The sequence below is a fragment of the Salvelinus fontinalis genome, chromosome 9 (genome assembly GCF_029448725.1).
Source record: "Salvelinus fontinalis isolate EN_2023a chromosome 9, ASM2944872v1, whole genome shotgun sequence".
In the NCBI taxonomy this organism is placed as follows: Eukaryota; Metazoa; Chordata; class Actinopteri; order Salmoniformes; family Salmonidae; genus Salvelinus; species Salvelinus fontinalis.
In genome coordinates, this window is record NC_074673.1 from 52,822,450 (window position 1) to 52,843,082 (window position 20,633).

General features: G+C 43.2%; 1 protein-coding gene across 6 annotated transcripts in view; it reads left to right on the forward strand.

Moving 5' to 3' along the window:
* Positions 1-20,633, forward strand: part of phf21ab (PHD finger protein 21Ab) — a 71,981-nt gene that overhangs the window by 17,561 nt on the left and 33,787 nt on the right. For all 6 annotated transcript variants that reach the window (XM_055934846.1, XM_055934843.1, XM_055934848.1 and 3 more), the window contains exons 3-6: positions 693-744; positions 2,401-2,499; positions 9,310-9,342; positions 9,803-9,868. In XM_055934846.1, coding sequence (XP_055790821.1) covers positions 703-744; positions 2,401-2,499; positions 9,310-9,342; positions 9,803-9,868 — 240 coding nt within the window. In that variant the 5' untranslated portion in view covers positions 693-702. The remainder of the gene's footprint in view (positions 1-692; positions 745-2,400; positions 2,500-9,309; positions 9,343-9,802; positions 9,869-20,633) is intronic.

The following is a 20,633-nucleotide window of genomic DNA, read 5'->3' on the forward strand; positions in this document are numbered from 1 at the left end:
CAAGCATTGATTATGCAAGAATGGGCTGCCATCAATCAGGATGTGGCCCAGAAGTTAATTGATATTATGCCTGGGCAGATTGCAGAGGTCTTGAAAAAGAAGGGTCAACACTGCAAATATTGACTCTTTGCATCAACTTCATGTAATTGTCAATAAAAGCCTTTGACACTTATGAAATGCTTGTAATTATACTTCAGTATTCCATAGTAACATCTGACAAAAATATTTAAAGACTCTGAAGCAGCAAACTTTGTGAAAATTAATATTTGTGTCATTCTCAACTTTTGGCTACGACTGTGGGTTTTCTCAGGTAGCAGGTTAAAATGATAGATTAACTTCAAGCAAAACATTAGGATATGTAGCTGGCTACATTCTTTCTATTTATCGTTTTTGCAAAAAATAAAGTTAAAAAAACCTCCACTTGACTTTCAATATAAATGCAGGTTAAATGGTTTAAAATAAGTTTTTGAAAGCTAATGCAACCCCTGGTTATAATAATAATAACGTTATATCATAGGCTACCCTCTTTGAAAAAGGACAACGGCGGGGGAAGAATTTCTTGTACTTATCCAAAAACATAGGCTTGTTTTCTGTTGGAAACCGTGTACCCTAATAGACAACCCATTTGTCTTGTTACTGAAACGTGAATTGTAAAAATTCTGTAACTTTGTCGTTTTCTTTTTTGCATACAGCGGCTCTTTAATGCTTCAATTGGATGGTATTCAACCTGGAGACGGTGTGAAGGTAAGATATGGAGTTAATTAGCTCATTCCCTCACCATTTTTAACATTCACAAGGTTACGTCATTCTGTTTTTTGTACGTCCAAGGCTATGGTGATGAATATCCTAAAAGACTCAAACAAAAAGTGAATAGCTGTTGTTTGAGGCCGTTTGACTCATAACCTTGCTTTGTTACCAAGATGTATTCCCTTCTGGACTTATGTAATGCACTGTACTCAATGGACATGATTCTCTGTGATGTACATGGTTAAGTAGAAAACCAAGTCGTTATTACAACCTAATGAGTATTATGTTCAGAGTCCGATGGGGACAGTGTAATTGTTTGAACTCTCCACATATTGCCAACAAAATGGTTGCCATCATGGATTGTGTGACCGCATTGGAAACAGGGTCCGACGTTAACGCTGGCCCGTGGTCAGTAAAAACATGTTGGGCCAGTGGATCTCATCAGTCACAGGCCCAGTCAACTTCTCAGTGCATTTTTGCTTTCCAGTTCAACATTTACCTGCTCTGTCATAGTCTACCATTGAAAACTACACGCTGAAAAGTCATGCCATTTATATTTGAGCAATATGATTGGCCATTCATTCAAGCACCACCACACTCCTGCGAGTCGCAACTTCTCGAGACGTATATAAGTTGATGCCTTCACACAGCACACGTGAGCTGTCCAGAGCAAAAAGAAGTGCCCATCAATCTACTCGCTGAGCTGATTTATTTTAGCTAGGGAAAGCGATTTCCAAAAGTTAAGCTTCAATAGTGAAGATGCTTGCAATGTGTTGGCTACTGTTGATTAGCCTGCAAAGAGAAAACTACAAAAAGACACATTTGTCTTGGCTAGCTTACTCTAGCCAGGTTATCTCTTTTCAACACATTTGTCTTAAAGGGGTTGTGTCCTTTTTTGAGATGTAAAAGAACATCTAAAAATGGCATACTATTCTAAAGAATATAGTAATGACTTAAATTTGGAAATTATATTAGTTTTTTTATACACGTCATAGTAACCAAATGTAGCCTATTAGAGATTCTCTGGTACCTTTTTTGTATACTTTTTAGCCAGTAGTGGTGAAAGTAGCGCTCACAAGCCAAAAGGGGTCCCAGAAAATTGCGTACTACGTCACATACGGTATGTGCAGATATGTGCATTACGTCATTGCTCTCTCTCGCTCCGCTGTGTGTGCATCTTGCTAGCTGTCATTCAAATGGCAGGAACTCTAATCGCTAGGGGCCTGGCCCACATGGCGGAAATTGAAAGCGACTGTTTATTGGAAGCAAACTAGGGATTTCGTGGCTAATTGAGGTTGGACAGTAATTATTCTCATAGATTATACATGTATAAAGTACACATTGACACATCCAGCCCAAAGCGGGAGGTTTAAAAAAAAGACTTACTAGGCCCAGTGCCTTTTAAAAACTACACCATTTCCGGGCCAGTAGATTTTTGGACAACTGGCCGTGACAGGGCCAGTGAGAGAACATATGTTACCGTTGGACCCTGTTTGGAAATTTTTCATTATTTTTGGTTGCTATTACTGCAAGCTTGAAACCACTCATTCAACTTTTACAGAAATACACCATATAACAAAATGTAGTATTTGTGAGAAATAAAGGGGATTTATTTTAATGTGTTCGCCATTCCCCCTCTGTCTCTGTACATAGGCTGAACGTTTCCCCGGACTGATTGGCACACTGACTGGCTCAATGATGGAACTACAAACATTACAGGAGGCCCTGAAAGTGGAAATTCAAGTCCATCAGGTAGGAGGAAAACATCCCTAGATGGTTTTAAAATTGATTTGTTGTTCATCTGCTCTGTGTTCAGGCTCTTTGTTAGGCCTGCAAATGATTAAAATACTTTTAATCATCTGGGCTAACTCAAATGTTGAGGGTCACCACTATTATGTGGTCACCACTATTATGAAGAGTGCTATTGAGAAGATCCACTGAAGACTATTGCATTATGGGGCGATTCCAAACGTCCACTTAAGCGGAATTTTCACTTTGTCTCCCATTTGATATCAATGCATGACTAGGTTCAAATTTGACTCAAGTGGGAAGTTAGGATTTGTCCCTATGTTTCAACATCAGGCATCCATTTGTATTCCATGTTCGTTAGTGAGTAAGCATGAGTGTAATGGAGGTTCTCTCCTCTGTATGTGCTATGATAAGGCATGCGTCCCAAATGACACCCTATTCACTGCTTTTAACCAGGGCTCATAGATTACATTTACATTTAAGTCATTTAGCAGACGCTCTTATCCAGAGCGACTTACAAATTGGTGCATTCACCTTATGACATCCAGTGGAACAGCCACTTTACAATAGTGCCTCTAAATCTTTTAACCTGTCTAGGATCAGCGTGGCGCTAGCGGCACACCCCCCCCCCCCCCACTGAAAAACCAGTGCCGCGAAATTCAAAAAAAATATTTTTTTAAAATATTTAACTTTCACACATTAAAGTCCAATACAGCTAATGAAAGACACAGATCTTATGAATCCAGTCAACATTTCCGATTTTTAAAATGTTTTACAGGGAAGACACAATATGTAAAGATGTACATCTATTACCTAAAAACACATTAGCATATTCCACCATCTTTTATTTGTCCACCAACACCAGTAGCCATCACCAATTCGGCTAAACTAAGATATTTATAGCCCCTAACCAACAAAAAAACTCATTAGATGACAGTCTGATAACATATTTATGGTATGGGATAGGTTTTGTTAGAAAAAAGTGCATATTTCAGGTATATGGCATAGTTTACAATTGCACCCACCATCACAAATGGACTAGAATAATTACAATGAGCAACGTGTTTACCTAACTACTAATCATCAAACATTTCGTAAAAATACACAGCATACACGAATCGAAAGACACAGATCCTGTGAATACAGACAATATTTCAGATTTTCTAAGTGTCTTACAGCGAAAACACAATAAATCGTTATATTAGCTTAGCACATAGCAATTAGCAGCCCAGCATTGATTCTAGCCAAAGTGAGCGATAAAAGTCAACATCGCCAAAAGATATTAATTTTTTCACTAACCTTCTCAGAATTCTTCCGATGACACTCCTGTAACATCACATTACAACATGCATATACAGTTTGATCGAAAATGTTTATATTTAGCCACCAAAATCATGGTTAGACAATGTGAAATGTAACTCAGCTGGTCAGAATTTGTCCTTGCGCCACTTAGACAGTGATCTACTCTTATACATAAATACTCATAAACGTGACTAAAAAATATAGGGTGGACAGGGATTGATAGACAATTTAATTCTTAATACAATTGCGTTATTACATTTTTTAATTTATCCTTACTTTTCAATACAGTTTGCGCCAAGCGAAGCTACGTCAAAAAACATGGCGTCCTAAGCCACTAAAATGTTTCGACAGAAACACGATTTATCATAATAAAAATGTCCTACCTTGAGCTGTTCTTCCATCAGTATCTTGGGCAAAGGATCCTTTCTTGGGAGAAATCGTCTTTTGGTGGAAAGCTGTCCTCTTGCCATGTGGAAATGTCAACTACGTTCGGGATGAACTGAAAAGCGTTCCCAACTTTTCACATCGTTGCAAAAATAAATGTCCCAAAATCGCACTAAACGGATATAAATTGCTATAAAACGCTTTAAATTAACTACTTTGTGATGTTTGTAACTCCTATAACGAGTGAAAAGATGACCGGAGAAATATAACAGGCTAAACTAATGCTTGGAACAGGAGAGGGTCGGTGTCTTCCACGCGCGTTACGCAGCAAGAAAAGACTTGCTAGCTAAAGGTTTTTTTCATTTGTAGTGCCTGTGAACGAGCAATCGAGCCCGTTGGAATCGTCATCACGTAAAGGCATCCAGGGGAAGACGTAAGAAGTGTCCGTATAGTCATAGCAACGACAGTGCCCGTTTAAATGACTTCAGAAAAGTGGCCAACGTTTCTCAAATCTGACTCCATGTCAGGGAAATTGCTGTAGAATGGGCTCTGTTCCACTTAGAGACAAAATTTCAACTCCTATAGAAACTATAGACTGTTTTCTATCCAATAATAATAATAATATGCATATTGTACGATCAAGGATTTTGTGGGAAGCCGTTTAAAAAATTAGCCACATTAGCATAAATAGTCTAAACAGCGCCCCCATCCCCAACAGGTTAAGGGGGGGGGGGGGGGGGGGGGCAGAAGGATTGCTTTATCCTATCCTAGGTATTCCTTGAAGAGGTGGGGTTTCAGGTGTCTCCGGAAGGTGGTGATTGACTCCGCTGTCCTGGCGTCGTGAGGGAGTTTGTTCCACCATTGGGGTGCCAGAGCAGCGAACAGTTTTGACTGGGCTGAGCGGGAACTGTACTTCCTCAGTGGTAGGGAGGCGAGCCGGCCAGAGGTGGATGAACGCAGTGCCCTTGTTTGGGTGTAGGGCCTGATCAGAGCCTGAAGGTACTGAGGTGCCGTTCCCCTCACAGCTCCGTAGGCAAGCACCATGGTCTTGTAGCGGATGCGAGCTTCAACTGGAAGCCAGTGGAGAGAGCGGAGGAGCGGGGTGACGTGAGAGAACTTGGGAAGGTTGAACACCAGACGGGCTGCGGCGTTCTGGATGAGTTGTAGGGGTTTAATGGCACAGGCAGGGAGCCCAGCCAACAGCGAGTTGCAGTAATCCAGACGGGAGATGACAAGTGCCTGGATTAGGACCTGCGCCGCTTCCTGTGTGAGGCAGGGTCGTACTCTGCGGATGTTGTAGAGCATGAACCTACAGGAACGGGCCACCGCCTTGATGTTAGTTGAGAACGACAGGGTGTTGTCCAGGATCACGCCAAGGTTCTTAGCGCTCTGGGAGGAGGACACAATGGAGTTGTCAACCGTGATGGCGAGATCATGGAACGGGCAGTCCTTCCCCGGGAGGAAGAGCAGCTCCGTCTTGCCGAGGTTCAGCTTGAGGTGGTGATCCGTCATCCACACTGATATGTCTGCCAGGCATGCAGAGATGCGATTTGCCACCTGGTCATCAGAAGGGGGAAAGGAGAAGATTAATTGTGTGTCGTCTGCATAGCAATGATAGGAGAGACCATGTGAGGTTATGACAGAGCCAAGTGACTTGGTGTATAGCGAGAATAGGAGAGGGCCTAGAACAGAGCCCTGGGGGACACCAGTGGTGAGAGCGCGTGGTGAGGAGACAGATTCTCGCCACGCCACCTGGTAGGAGCGACCTGTCAGGTAGGACGCAATCCAAGCGTGGGCCGCGCCGGAGATGCCCAACTCGGAGAGGGTGGAGAGGAGGATCTGATGGTTCACAGTATCGAAGGCAGCCGATAGGTCTAGAAGGATGAGAGCAGAGGAGAGAGAGTTAGCTTTAGCAGTGCGGAGTGCCTCCGTGATACAGAGAAGAGCAGTCTCAGTTGAATGACTAGTCTTGAAACCTGACTGATTTGGATCAAGAAGGTCATTCTGAGAGAGATAGCAGGAGAGCTGGCCAAGGACGGCACGTTCAAGAGTTTTGGAGAGAAAAGAAAGAAGGGATACTGGTCTGTAGTTGTTGACATCGGAGGGATCGAGTGTAGGTTTTTTCAGAAGGGGTGCAACTCTCGCTCTCTTGAAGACGGAAGGGACGTAGCCAGCGGTCAAGGATGAGTTGATGAGCGAGGTGAGGTAAGGGAGAAGGTCTCCGGAAATGGTCTGGAGAAGAGAGGAGGGGATAGGGTCAAGCGGGCAGGTTGTTGGGCGGCCGGCCGTCACAAGACGCGAGATTTCATCTGGAGAGAGAGGGGAGAAAGAGGTCAAAGCACAGGGTAGGGCAGTGTGAGCAGAACCAGCGGTGTCGTTTGACTTAGCAAACGAGGATCGGATGTCGTCGACCTTCTTTTCAAAATGGTTGACGAAGTCGTCTGCAGAGAGGGAGGAGGAGGGGGGAGGGGGAGGAGGATTCAGGAGGGAGGAGAAGGTGGCAAAGAGCTTCCTAGGGTTAGAGGCAGATGCTTGGAATTTAGAGTGGTAGAAAGTGGCTTTAGCAGCAGAGACAGAAGAGGAAAATGTAGAGAGGAGGGAGTGATGCCAGGTCCGCAGGGAGGCGAGTTTTCCTCCATTTCCGCTCGGCTGCCCGGAGCCCTGTTCTGTGAGCTCGCAATGAGTCGTCGAGCCACGGAGCGGGAGGGGAGGACCGAGCCGGCCTGGAGGATAGGGGACATAGAGAGTCAAAGGATGCAGAAAGGGAGGAGAGGAGGGTTGAGGAGGCAGAATCAGGAGATAGGTTGGAGAAGGTTTGGGCAGAGGGAAGAGATGATAGGATGGAAGAGGAGAGAGTAGCGGGGGAGAGAGAGCGAAGGTTGGGACGGCGCGATGCCATCCGAGTAGGGGCAGTGTGGGAAGTGTTGGATGAGAGCGAGAGGGAAAAGGATACAAGGTAGTGGTCGGAGACTTGGAGGGGAGTTGCAATGAGGTTAGTGGAAGAACAGCATCTAGTAAAGATGAGGTCAAGCGTATTGCCTGCCTTGTGAGTAGGGGGGGAAGGTGAGAGGGTGAGGTCAAAAGAGGAGAGGAGTGGAAAGAAGGAGGCAGAGAGGAATGAGTCAAAGGTAGACATGGGGAGGTTAAAGTCACCCAGAACTGTGAGAGGTGAGCCGTCCTCAGGAAAGGAGCTTATCAAGGCATCAAGCTCATTGATGAACTCTCCAAGGGAACCTGGAGGGCGATAAATGATAAGGATGTTAAGCTTGAAAGGGCTGGTAACTGTGACAGCATGGAATTCAAAGGAGGCGATAGACAGATGGGTAAGGGGAGAAAGAGAGAATGATAGGGGATAGTGTGCCATTTGGGATGCAGGCCAGGTCTTCAGCCTCCTTGCTGTTGAGTAACTAGCAGGTCAGGCCAGCATCTTATAGTGAGCTCAGTCCCTAAAGTCCCATAACCACACTCAGCACATTGAACAGGCATCTCCCAGAGGAGTGGTCAGCCACGTAGAGTAGACCTGGCATCAGCGCTTTGATAGGCCAGCTAAGTAATGTCCCCAATCACCTCATAGCGATAGGAACCAGAGTTTAGCACCCAGTTTATGAAGGTCTAGGGTGACCTTGGCATGTGGGGTTAGTTTTATATGTATTTTTTTTTATTACAACCCTTATCCACGCTGTTTTTTTTGTATTTAGTTTTTGTTTGTGTTAATTGTTCTGCAGGATGAGTAGGACATTTTAATATCTCTGCAGTTTCTTTATAAAATTGGATGTAAAATGTATGGGTGTAAAGTGTATGGGTAAGTAATTCCTATGTAAGAAGTCACATTTCACTATTTATAAAGTAATCTCCTAATCTGATATTCAAATTATAATAATCATATTTATACTATATGCTATTCAGTGTTATGCCTGTTCAAACTGAATGATTGCCACTGTCACAATTAGGTATGGGACAGGATTAGATGAATGTATTAGTCACATGCTCACGGTCACAGATGTAATTGCAGGGTACAGTGAAGTTCTTAAACTCTGAGCTCTAACCAACAGTGCAGGTCAAAAGAGAAATGCATGAAACAATAATAAAAGTAATAATATACACATTTACGACTGTAACAATGATACATGTCCACAGGGGGATGGGGACAGGGTAAATGTCTGTGGGGGGAGGGGGTTGTTGGTGTGTAAGAAGGTCCATAGGCGGATGTGTGCAGTTACCGTAACAGTATTCTCTCGATGGTGCTCCTGTAGAACACTGAGTGCCCTCGGGACAGGCCGAATTTCTTCAGCCTCCTGAGGTTGAAGCGTTACTGCCGTGCCTTCACCATGGTGTCCGTATGGTTTGACCATTTCAGCTCTTTGGAGAGAAACTTGAACGTTTTTGACCGTCTCCAGTGCGGCCCTGTTGATGAAGATGGGGGCCTGCCCAGGCTGGTTCCTCCTGAAGTCCACGAGCCGCTACTTTGTTTTAGTGATGTAGAGGTTGTTTACCTGGCACCACGGAGTCAGAGTACCTACCTCCTCTCTGTAGGCCGTCTCAAAGTTTTTGGTAATCAGACCACTACTGTCGTGTCATTAGCGAACTTGAGGATGGAGTTAGAACTGTATGAGGCCACACAGTCTGAGTATACAGGGAGTATAAGAGGGGACTGAGGACGCACCCTTGTGGGGACCCCAGGTTGAAGATCAGTATGGAGGAGGTAATGTTGCCTACCTTCACCACCTGGGGATGGCCCATCATGAAGTCCAAATGGAGGAGCCATTCCCAGGGCCTTTGAGCTTTGTGTTGAGCTTAGAGGGCAATATCGTGTTGAAGGCTGAGCTGTAGTCAATGAACAGCATCCTCACATATGCATTCCTTTTGTCCAGGTGGGTGAGGGCAGTGTGCAGTGCAATGGCGATTGTGGATCTGTCAGGGCTGTAGGTGAATTGGAGAGGGTTGAGTGTGTCGGGAAGGGAGGAGGTGATGTGGTCTTTGACTAGTCTCTCAAAGCACTTCATGCTGAAGGTGCACTGGGTTAAATGCAGTGCCTGTAGGTGTCACTGTCCACAGGCTGTAGTATAGTCTTGTGGAATGTCCCTGAATGCATTTGTTATTCTACTGACATTTTGTATCCTTCTACAGAAACTGGTCGCCCAAATGAAACAGGACCCACAGGTAAAGACATTTATCATTAATAATTGTTTTTGCTATTAGTAGACATGGAAATGTTGCCAACAAATTGCATATTTTGTTTCAGTCATTTAGCAGACGCTCTTATTCAGAGCGACATACAGGGGCAATTAAGGCTGTGCCTTGCTCAAGGGGACATGGACAGATTTTTAACCTAGTCGGGTCGGGGATTTGATCCGGCGACCTTTCGGTTACTGGCCCAACTCTCTTAACCGCTAGGCTACCTGATGCCCCATACATTTCTTACTGATAAGATACAATTTATTTGGAGATGTTTGTGCATGTGAAGCATTAGTGTGGCGAATGCGACAAAAGTGTTAAAATTCAGTTGTAAATTGTTGGTCAGGTTTAAATGAACCAAACTGCCTTTTCATGTTAACCTGGATGTGAATTGCTTGAGTTTGGAATGAAAGTGCCCTAAAAAGAGCTTTGCCTTCCTTTGCAGAATGCTGATCTGAAGAAGCAGCTCCACGAACTTCAGGCTAAGATCACAGCGCTTAGCGAGAAGCAGGTATTTCAAGACACCCTGCTGACACAACACAAGGATATCCCAGGTTGCCCTGTATGAGTGCAGACGCACACCATGCGTTTGATAAACAGGAGATTTAAAAAGGAGGAGATTCCAGGAGATTCACCTGGAATGCTTTTCCAACAGTCTTGAAGGAGTTCCCGCATATTCTGAGCACTTGTTGGCTGCTTTTCCTTCACTCTGCGGTCCAACTCATCCCAAACCATCTCAATTGGGTTGAGGTCGGGTGATGGCGGAGGCCAGGTCGTCTGATGCAGCACTCCATCACTCTCCTTCTTGGTCAAATAGCCCTTACGGAGCCTAGAGGTGTGTTGGGTCATTGTCCTGTTAAAAATCAAATGATAGTCCCACTAAGCGTAAACCAGATGTGATGGCGTATTGCAGCAGAATGCTGTGGTAGCCTTGCTGGTTAAGTGTGCCTTGAATTCTAAATAAATCACTGACAGTGTCACCAGCAAAGCACCATCACACCACCTCCTCCATGCTTCACGTGGGAACTACACATGCGGAGATCATCCGTTCTCCTACTCTGTGTCTCACAAAGATTTCCACCGGTCTAATGTCCATTGCTCGTGTTTCTTGGCCCAAGCAAGTCTGTTCTTCTTATTGGCATCATTTAGTAGTGTTTTTTTTGCAGCAATTTGACAATGAAGGCCTGATTCATGCTTTCTCTTCTAAACAGTTGATGTTGAGATGTGTCTGTTACTTGAACTCTGTGAAGCTTTTGTTTGGGCTGCAATTTCTGAGGCTGGTAACTAATGAACTTATCCTCTGCAGCAGAGGTAACTCTGGGTCTTTCTTTCCTGTGGCGGTCCTCATGAGAACCAGTTTCATCATAGCGCTTGATGGTTTTTACGACTGCACTTGAAGAAACTTTCAAAGTTCTTGAAATGTTCCGGATTGACTGACCTTCATGTCTTCAAGTAATGATGAACTGTCGTTTCTCTTTGCTTATTTGAGCTGTTCTTGTCATAATATGGACTTGGTCTTTGACCAAATAGGGCTATCTTCTGTATACCACCCCTACCTTGTCACAACACAACTGACTGGCTCAAACTCACCAAGAAGGAAATTAATTCCACAAGTGTACAAAGGCACACCTGTTAAAACCTCTCTAGGATAGGGGGCAGCATTCGGAATTTTGGATGAAAAGTGTGTCCAAATTAAACTGCCTGCTACTCATGCCCAGAAGCTAAGATATGCATATTAGTAGATCTGGATAGAAAACACTCTGAAGTTTCTAAAACTGTTTGAATCATGTCTGTGACTATAACAGAACTTATTTGGCAGGCGAAACCCCGAGAACAAACCATTCAGATTTTTTTTTTTTGAGGTCACTCTCTTTTCAATGGGTTTTCATTGGGAATCCCGATTTCAAAGGGACCATCTTGCACTTCCAATCGCTTCCACTGGATGTCAAAAGTCTTTAGAAATTGGTTGTTTTTCCTTTGAGAAATTAAGAAGTAGCCATGTTCAGAATGAGACTCGAAGGAAGTATACTCTTTGTTAGAGGCGAGTGACCTGAAAGCTAGCTACACTTTGTTTTCCTCCGGTATTGAACACAGATCATCCCGTCTTCAATTTTATCGATTATTTACGTAAAAAAATACCTAAAGTTGTATTACAAAAGTAGTTTGGACAAAGCTTACAGGTAACTTTTGTAGTCATGTTGCGCGAGTTGGAACCGGTGTTTTTCTGGATCAAACGCGCCAAATAAATGGAAATTTTGGATATATATCGATGGAATTAATCGAACAAAAGTACCATTTATGATGTTTATGGGACATATTGGAGTGCCAACAGAAGAAGCTCGTCAAAAGTAAGGCAGGAATTATATCTTTATTTCTGCGTTTTGTGTTGCACCTGGAGGGTTGAAATATGATGGTCTCTGTTTGTTTGCTTGGGTGCTATCCTCAGATAATAGCATCGTTTGCTTTCGCCGTAAAGCATTTTTTAAATCTGACACGTTGGCTGGATTCACAACAAGTGTAGCTTTAATTTGGTATATTGAATGTGTGATTTCATGAACATTACATTTTTAGAGGAATTTATTTGTATTTGGCGCTCTGCATTTTCACTGGATGTTGGCCATTTGGGTCGCTAGCGTCCAAACATATCCCAGAGAGGTTATTTTAAATCAATTCCAGGTGACTACCTCATGAAGCTGGTTGAGAGAATGCCAAGAGTGTGCAAAGCTGTCATCAAGGCAAAGGGTGGCTACTTTGAAGAATTTGTTCAATACTTTTTTTGGTTACTACATGATTCCATATGTGTTATTTCACATTTTTGATGTATTCACTATTATTCTACAATGTAGAAAAAGGTCAAAATAAAGAAAAACCCTGGAATAAGCAGGTGTGTCCAAACTTTTGACTAGTATTGTATGTCCACACTGAACTTGGAATAGTAATGTGAAAATTATGATAATGCTCTTTTTAGTGTTAGAGCTGTTTTAGAAGACCACCTGAAATCTCAGCCTGTTTTGTTGGGATGGTGTTTTGGCCTACTTGGTGACATCACCAGGCAGTAAATTAGTTAATAGACCAATAACACAGCTAGTTTTCAGTTTTCCTCTCCACTCAGAACAATCCACAACAAAATTCTTGCTTGAGAAGTTGGTCATTGCTAAGAAGCTATTTTTGACCATTTTAATTGAAAATAATCACAGTAAGGTATATGATTGCTACCCAGAAATGATTTGGTATTGAGATAAAAATGACCGCATTAGAACTTTAACATCATATTCGAAGATAACCACAAATGAATCATACATGTTTAAATGTTAACCGTTTGTCTTAAAGGAAATATGCACCCATTTTGAATGTTATATAATTTGTAGGCATCTCTGAGCAATGTTCTATCGATTCCCAGGGTCATTTCATGTTTATCTGAGCTCTTGCCGTTCACGTGGGCAGAAATGTAGCTGGTATGACACGGCCTTTCTAGGGTTTTTCCTAGCCACTGTGCTTCTACTAGAGGTCGACTGATTAATCTGCATGGGCGATTTTTCAAGTTTTCATAGCAAACGGTAATCGGCATTTTTGGAAGTCGATTATGGCCAATTACATTGCATTCCATGAGGAAACTGCGTGGCAGGCTTGACCACCTGTTACGCGAGTGCAGCAAGGAGTCAAGGTAAGTTGCTAGCTAGCATTAAACTTATCTTATAAAAAAACAATCAATCTTCACATAATCACTAGTTAACTACACATGGTTGATGATATTACTAAGTTAACTAGCTTGTCATGCGTTGCGTATAATCAATGCGGTGCCTGTTAATTTATCATCAAATCACAGCCTACTTCGCCAAACGGGGGATGATTTAACACATTCGTGAGAAAAGCGCAATCGTTGCACAAATGTACCTAACCATAAATGTCAATGCCTTTCTTAAAATCAATACACAGAAGTATATTTTTTTAAACCTGCATATTTAGTTAAAATAAATTAATGTTAGCAGGCAATATTAACTAGGGGAATTGTCACTTCTCTTGCGTTCATTGCGCGCAGAGTCAGGGTATATGCAACAGTTTGGGCCGCCTGGCTCGTTGCGAACTATTTTGCCAGAATTTTACATAATTATGACATAACATTGAAGGTTGTGCAATGTAACAGCAATATTTAGACTTAGGGTTGCCACCCGTTCGATAAAATATGGAGCGGTTCCGTATTTCACTGAAAGAATAAACATTTTGTTTTCGAAATTATAGTTTCCGGATTTGACCATATTAATGACCTAAGGCTCGTATTTCTGTGTTTATTATAATTACGTCTATGATTTGATAGAGCAGTCTGACTGAGTGGTGGTAGCCAGCAGCATGCTCATAAGCATTCATTCAAACTTTACTGCGTTTGCCAGCAGCTCTTAGCAAAGCTTGATCCACTGTTGTTTATGACTTCAAGCCTATCAACTCCTGAGATTAGGCTGGCAATACTATAGTGCCTATTAGAACATCCAATAGCCAAAGGTATATGAAATGCAAATGGTGTAGAGATAAATAGTCGACGCGTCATAATTCCTATAATGACTACAACCTAAAACTTCTTAACTGGGAATATTGAACCACCGGCTTTCATATTTCTTATTTTATTTTATTTCACCTTTATTTAACCAGGTAAGCTAGTTGAGAACAAGTTCTCATTAACAACTGCGACCTGGCCAAGATAAAGCAAAGCAGTGCAACACAAACAACAGCACAGAGTTACACATGGAATAAACAAGCGTACAGTCAATAACACAATAGAAAAAAAGAAAGTCTATATACAGTGTGTTCAAATGGCGTGAGGAGGCAAGGCAATAAATAGACCTTAGTAGCGAAGTAATTATAATTTAGCAGATTAACACTGGAGTGATAAATGAGCAGATGATGATGTGCAAGTAGAGATACTGGTGTGCAAAAGAGCAGAGAAGTAAATAAAAACAATATGGGGATGAGGTAGGTAGATTGGATGGGTTATTTACAGATGGACTAAGAACAGCTGCAGCGATCACTTAGCTGCTCAGATAGCTGATGTTTAAAGTTAGTGAGGGAAATAGAAGTCTTCAGCTTCAGAGATTTTTGCAATTCGTTCCAGTCACTGGCAGCAGAGAACTGTAAGGAAAGGCGGCCAAAGGAGGTGTTGGCTTTGGGGATGACCAGTGAGATATACCTGCTGGAACGTGTGCTACGGGTGGGTGTTGTTATCATGACCAGTGAGCTGTGAGCTGAGATAAGGCGGAGCTTTACCTAGCATAGACTTATAGATGACATGGAGCCAGTGGGTCTGGCAACGAATATGTAGCGAGGGCCAGCCGACTAGAGCATACAGGTCGCAGTGGTGGGTGGTATAAGGGGCTTTGGTAACAAAACGGATGGCACTGTGATAGACTGCATCCAGTTTGCTGAGTAGAGTATTGGAAGCTATTTTGTAGATGACATCGCCGAAGTCGAGGATCGGTAGGATGGTCCGTTTTACTAAGGTAAGTTTGGAGGCGTGAGTGAAGGAGGCTTTGTTGCAAAATAGGAAGCCGATTCTAGATTTGATTTTGGATTGGAAATGTTTAATATGAGTCTGGAAGGAGAGTTTACAGTCTAGCCAGACACCTAGGTATTTGTAGCTGTCCACATATTCTAGGTCAGAACCGTCCAGAGTAGTGATGCTCGTCGGGCGGGCGGGTGCGGGCAGCGAATGGTTGAGAGCATGCATTTGGTTTTGCTAGCGTTTTAAGAGCAGTTGGAGGCCACGGAAGGAGTGTTGTATGGCATTGAAGCTCGTTTGGAGGTTTGTTAACACATGGTCCAAAGAAGGGCCAGATGTATACAGAATGGTGTTGTCTGCGTAGAGGTGGATCAGGGAATCACCCGCAGCAAGAGCGACATCGTTGATATATACAGAGAAAAGTTGGCCCGAGAATTGAACCCTGTGGTACCCCCATAGAGACTGCCAGAGGTCCGGACAACAGGCCCTCCGATTTGACATACTGAACTCTATCGGAGAAGTAGTTGGTGAACCAGGCGAGGCAGTCATTTGAAAAAACCAAGGCTATTGAGTCTGCCAATAAGAATGCGGTGATTGACAGAGTCGAAAGCCTTTGCCAGGTCGATGAATACGGCTGCAAAGTACTGTCTTTTATCGATGGCGGTTATGATATCGTTTAGTACCTTGAGCGTGGCTTAGGTGCACCCGTGACCAGCTCGGAAACCGGATTGCACAGCGGAGAAGGTACGGTGGGATTCAAAATGGTCAGTGATCTGTTTATTAACTTAAGGCAGGGCAGGATGCATATAGGTCTATAGCAGTTTGGGTCTAGAGTGTCACCCCCTCTGAAGTGGGGGATGACTGCGGCAGCTTTCAAATCTTTAGGGATATGTTCTGAGCAAGGAACTTAAACGTTAGCTTTTTTACATGGCACATATTGCACTTTTACTTTCTTGTCCTCTGTGTTTCTTGCATTATTTCAACCAAATTGAGCATGTTTCATTATTTAATTGAGACTAAATAGATTTTATGTATTATATTAAGTGAAAATAAGTGTTCATTGTTCATTCAGTATTGTTGTAATAGTCATTATTATATATATATATATATATACATATATATATATATATATATATATATATATATATATATATATATATATATATATATATATATATATATATATATATATATATATACACTGCTTAAAAAAATAAAGGGAACACTAAAATAACACATCCTAGATCTGAATGAATGAAATATTCTTATTAAATACTTTTTTCTTTACATAGTTGAATGTGCTGACAACAAAATCACACAAAAATTATCAATGGAAATCAAATTTATCAACCCATGGAGGTCTGGATTTGGAGTCACACTCAAAATTAAAGTGGAAAACCACACTACAGGCTGATCCAACTTTGATGTAATGACCTTAAAAAAAGTCAAAATGAGGCTCAGTAGTGTGTGTGGCCTCCACGTGCCTGTATGACCTCCCTACAACGCCTGGGCATGCTCCTGATGAGGTGGAGGATGGTCTCCTGAGGGATCTCCTCCCAGACCTGGACTAAAGCATCCGCCAACTCCTGGACAGTCTGTGGTGCAACGTGGCGTTGGTGAATGGAGCGAGACATGATGTTCCAGATGTGCTCAATTGGATTCAGGTCTGGGGAACGGGCGGCCCAGTCCATAGCATCAATGCCTTCCTCTTGCAGGAACTGCTGACACAATCCAGCCACATGAGGTCTAGCATTGTCTTGCATTAGGAGGAACCCAGGGCCAACCGCACCAGCATATGGTCTCATAAGGGGTCTGAGGATCTCATCTCGGTACCTAATGGTAGTCAGGCTACCTCTGGCGAGCACATGGAGGGCTGTGCGGCCCCCCAAAGAAATGCCACCGCACACCATGACTGACCCACCGCCAAACCGGTCATGCTGGAGGATGTTGCAGGCAGCAGAACATTCTCCACGGCGTCTCCAGACTGTCACGTCTGTCACGTGCTCAGTGTGAACCTGCTTTCATCTGTGAAGAGCACAGGGCGCCAGTGGCGAATTTGCCAATCTTGGTGTTCTCTGGCAAATGCCAAACGTCCTGCACGCTGTTGGGCTGTAAGCACAACCCCCACCTGTGGACGTCGGGCCCTCATACCACCCTCATGGAGTCTGTTTCTGACCGTTTGAGCAGACACATGCACATTTGTGGACTACTGGAGGTCATTTTGCAGGGCTCTGGCAGTGCTCCTCCTGCTCACAAAGGCGGAGGTAGCGGTCCTGCTGCTGGGTTGTTGCCCTCCTACGGCCTCCTCCACGTCTCCTGATGTACTGGCTTGTCTCCTGGTAGCGCCTCCATGCTCTGGACACTACGCTGACAGACACAGCAAACCTTCTTGCCACAGCTCGCATTGATGTGCCAATCTGGATGAGCTGCACTACCTGAGCCACTTGTGTGGGTTGTAGACTCCGTCTCATGCTACCACTAGAGTGAAAGCACCGCCAGCATTCAAAAGTGACCAAAACATCAGCCAGGAAGCATAGGAACTGAGAAGTGGTCTGTGGTCACCACCTGCAGAACCACTCCTTTATTGGGGGTGTCTTGCTAATTGCCTATAATTTCCACCTGTTGTCTATTCCATTTGCACAACAGCATGTGAAATTTATTGTCAATCAGTGTTGCTTCCTAAGTGGACAGTTTGATTTCACAGAAGTGTGATTGACTTGGAGTTACATTCTGTTGTTTAAGTGTTCCCTTTATTTTTTTGAGCTGTATGTATGTATGTATGTATGTATGTATGTATGTATGTATATATATATATATATATATATATATATATATATATATATATATATATATATATATATATATATATATATATATATATATATATATATATATATATATATATATATATATATATATAAATCGACCAATTAATCAGTATCGGCTTTTTTTGGTCCTCCAATAATCGGTATTGGCGTTGAAAAATCATAATCGGTCGACCTCTAACTTTTACATCTGCATTGCTTGCTCTTTGGGGTTTTAGGCTGTGTTTCTGTATAAGCACTTTGTGACATCTGCTGATGTAAAAAGGGTTTTATAAAAACATTTGATTTAAAGTCAATAGGAATATGACTTTTAGATCACGGAAACCTCTCATACATGTATTTCAATACTTACCAATGTTATAATGCGGGAGGTTGTCTTTTCACGGATGAGCCATTGATCATATTTTTGCAATATTCCTACCTCTAGAAATATGTTATTTAAGAGGTTCCACCACATTTCTCCTATTTTTATGCCTCTTAAGGCTAGGGTGCATTGCTTAGTGCCGTTCCATGGCCGTTGCTAATCTGCAGGTTGAAAATGGTGAGATTGTAGACTCCTTACAGCTAACTAGCTACTAGGGCTGTGACGTTTATGGAAATTTGGAAGACGGTAATTTACAGCCAAATGACCACTGTCTCCGTAATAACCGTTCGAATAAACATTTTCTATTTTACCATTTTAAAAGGTAGATTCTGCGGCTAATGGGCTTTGGAAAAACGGGGCCATCTTGTTACAAAGTTGCCTTGATGTTGCTATGCTTCTCACTGAAACCGGCATTCTATTTATTTTTCAGCGAGGAAACAATGTTTCTGCCTTTTAATAAATGCTGCATGAACAAACATTGTAGATAGCATAAACTGGGACTAATCAACTAATTATGATCTTTGATCTAGACTGGGGACTTCATTAAAAGACCGTTGTTACACTCGTCTCTTCTACCTGATTCGGGTGTGTGAGGAAGAAAAGCAACATAATAGTTATGACTAATATGGCGATTTTATATAATTTTCCCAAAGTGAATTATTAGTAACTTACAATGCCATGCATGCAAGAAGCCTTGACCTGGTGCACACGTACACAATATATACAAAAGTAACTGGACACCTCTTCAAATTAGTAGATTTGCCTATATCAGCTACACCCGTTGCTGACAGGTGTATAAAATCGAGCATACCGCCGTGCAATCTCCACAGACAAACATTGCCAATAGAATGGCCTTGTTGAAATTCACTGAGCTCTTTAGTATGGCACCACCTTTCCATCAAGTCAGTTCATCAAATTTCTGTCCTGCTAGAGCTGCCCCGGTCAACTGTAAGTGCGGTTATTGTGAAGTGGAAACGCAGCAAAGCCTGCTCCTAGAAGTGGTAGGCCACACAAGCTCACAAAACAGGACCGCCGAATGCTAAAGCATGTAAAAATCGTCTGTCCTCAGATGCAACACTCACTGCCGAGTTCCAAACTTCCTCTGGAAGCAACGTTGGGAGCTTCATGAAATGGGTTTCCATCACCGAGCAGCCACACACAAGCCCAAGATCAACATGCGCAATGCCAAGCGTCAGCTGGAGTGGTGTAAAGCTCACCGCCATTGGACTCTGGTGCAGTGGAAAGGCGTTCTCTGAAGTGATGAATCACGCTTCACCATCTGGCAGTCCAATGAAAGCTACCTGCCAGAATGCATAGTGCCAACTGTAAAGTTTGGTCGAGGTGAAATAATGGTCTGGGGCTGTTTTTCATGGTTTGGGCTAGGCCCCTTAGTTCCAGTGAAGGGAAATCTTAACGCTACAGCATACAATGGCATTCTAGACGATTCTGTGCTTCCAAATTTGTGGCAACAGTTTGAAGGCCCTTTCCTGTTTCAGCATGAAAGGTCCAGTGTGAGGTCCATACAGAAATGGTTTTTGAGATCGGTGTGGAAGAACTTGACTAGCCTGCACAGAGCCCTGACCTCAACCCCATCGAACACCTTTGGGATGAATTGGAACGCCGACTGCGAGCCAGGCCTAATCGTCCAACATCAGTGCGCACCTCACAAATGCTCTTGTGGCTGAATGGAAGCAAGTCCTCACATCAATGTTCCAAAATCTAGTGGAAAAGATTCCCAGACGAGTGAAGGCTGTTATAGCAGCAAAGGGGGGACCAACTCCATATTACTGAACGAGATGTTTGACGAGCAGGTGTCCACATACTTGTCATGTAGTGTATCTTCTTCCATCACTCCAGTGTCCCTACACATTGTAAATTTGGAATTGGAATTCACTTTTTACAAACATTTCCTGTATATAGTATGCCCCCCCCCCCCCCCATTTCTTGTAGTCCGCGATCAGCTCCTTTGTCTTGCTGATGTTGAGGGAGAGAATGTTGTTCCGGCACCAGACTGCCAGGTCACCCTGTAAGCAGACTCACCGTTGCTGGTGATCAGGCCCACCTACCACTTTTCAGCGAACTTGATGATGGTGGAGTCGTGCTTAGCCACGCAGCCATGGGTGAACAGGGAGTACAGGAGAGGATTAAGCCCAGACCCCTGTGGGCCCCCTGTGTTAAGGGTCAGCCCGTCAAGGATCCAGATGTAGATGGAGGTGTTTAGACCCAAAGTCCTAAGCTTGGTGACAAGCTTCAGGGGATAATGGTGTTGAATTCTGAGCTGTAGTTAATGAAAAACATTCTCGCATAGGTATTCCTTTTATCTAGGTGGGTGAGGGCAGTGTGGAGAGCAGTTGAGTCTGTCGTCTATGGATCTGTTGGTGCGGTATGCAAATTGGAGTGGGTCTGGGGTGGCTGGGATGGAGTTAATGTGTGCCGTAACCAGCCTCTCAAAGCACTTCATGATTAAAAAGTGAGTGCTACAGTTCTCGTTGTGGCATGAAGCCTTAGAGTTTTTAAACTGAAATGATTGTGGTCATCTTAAAACATGTGGGGATTACAGACTAGGAGGTTGAACATTACTATGATTATGCCTGCCAGC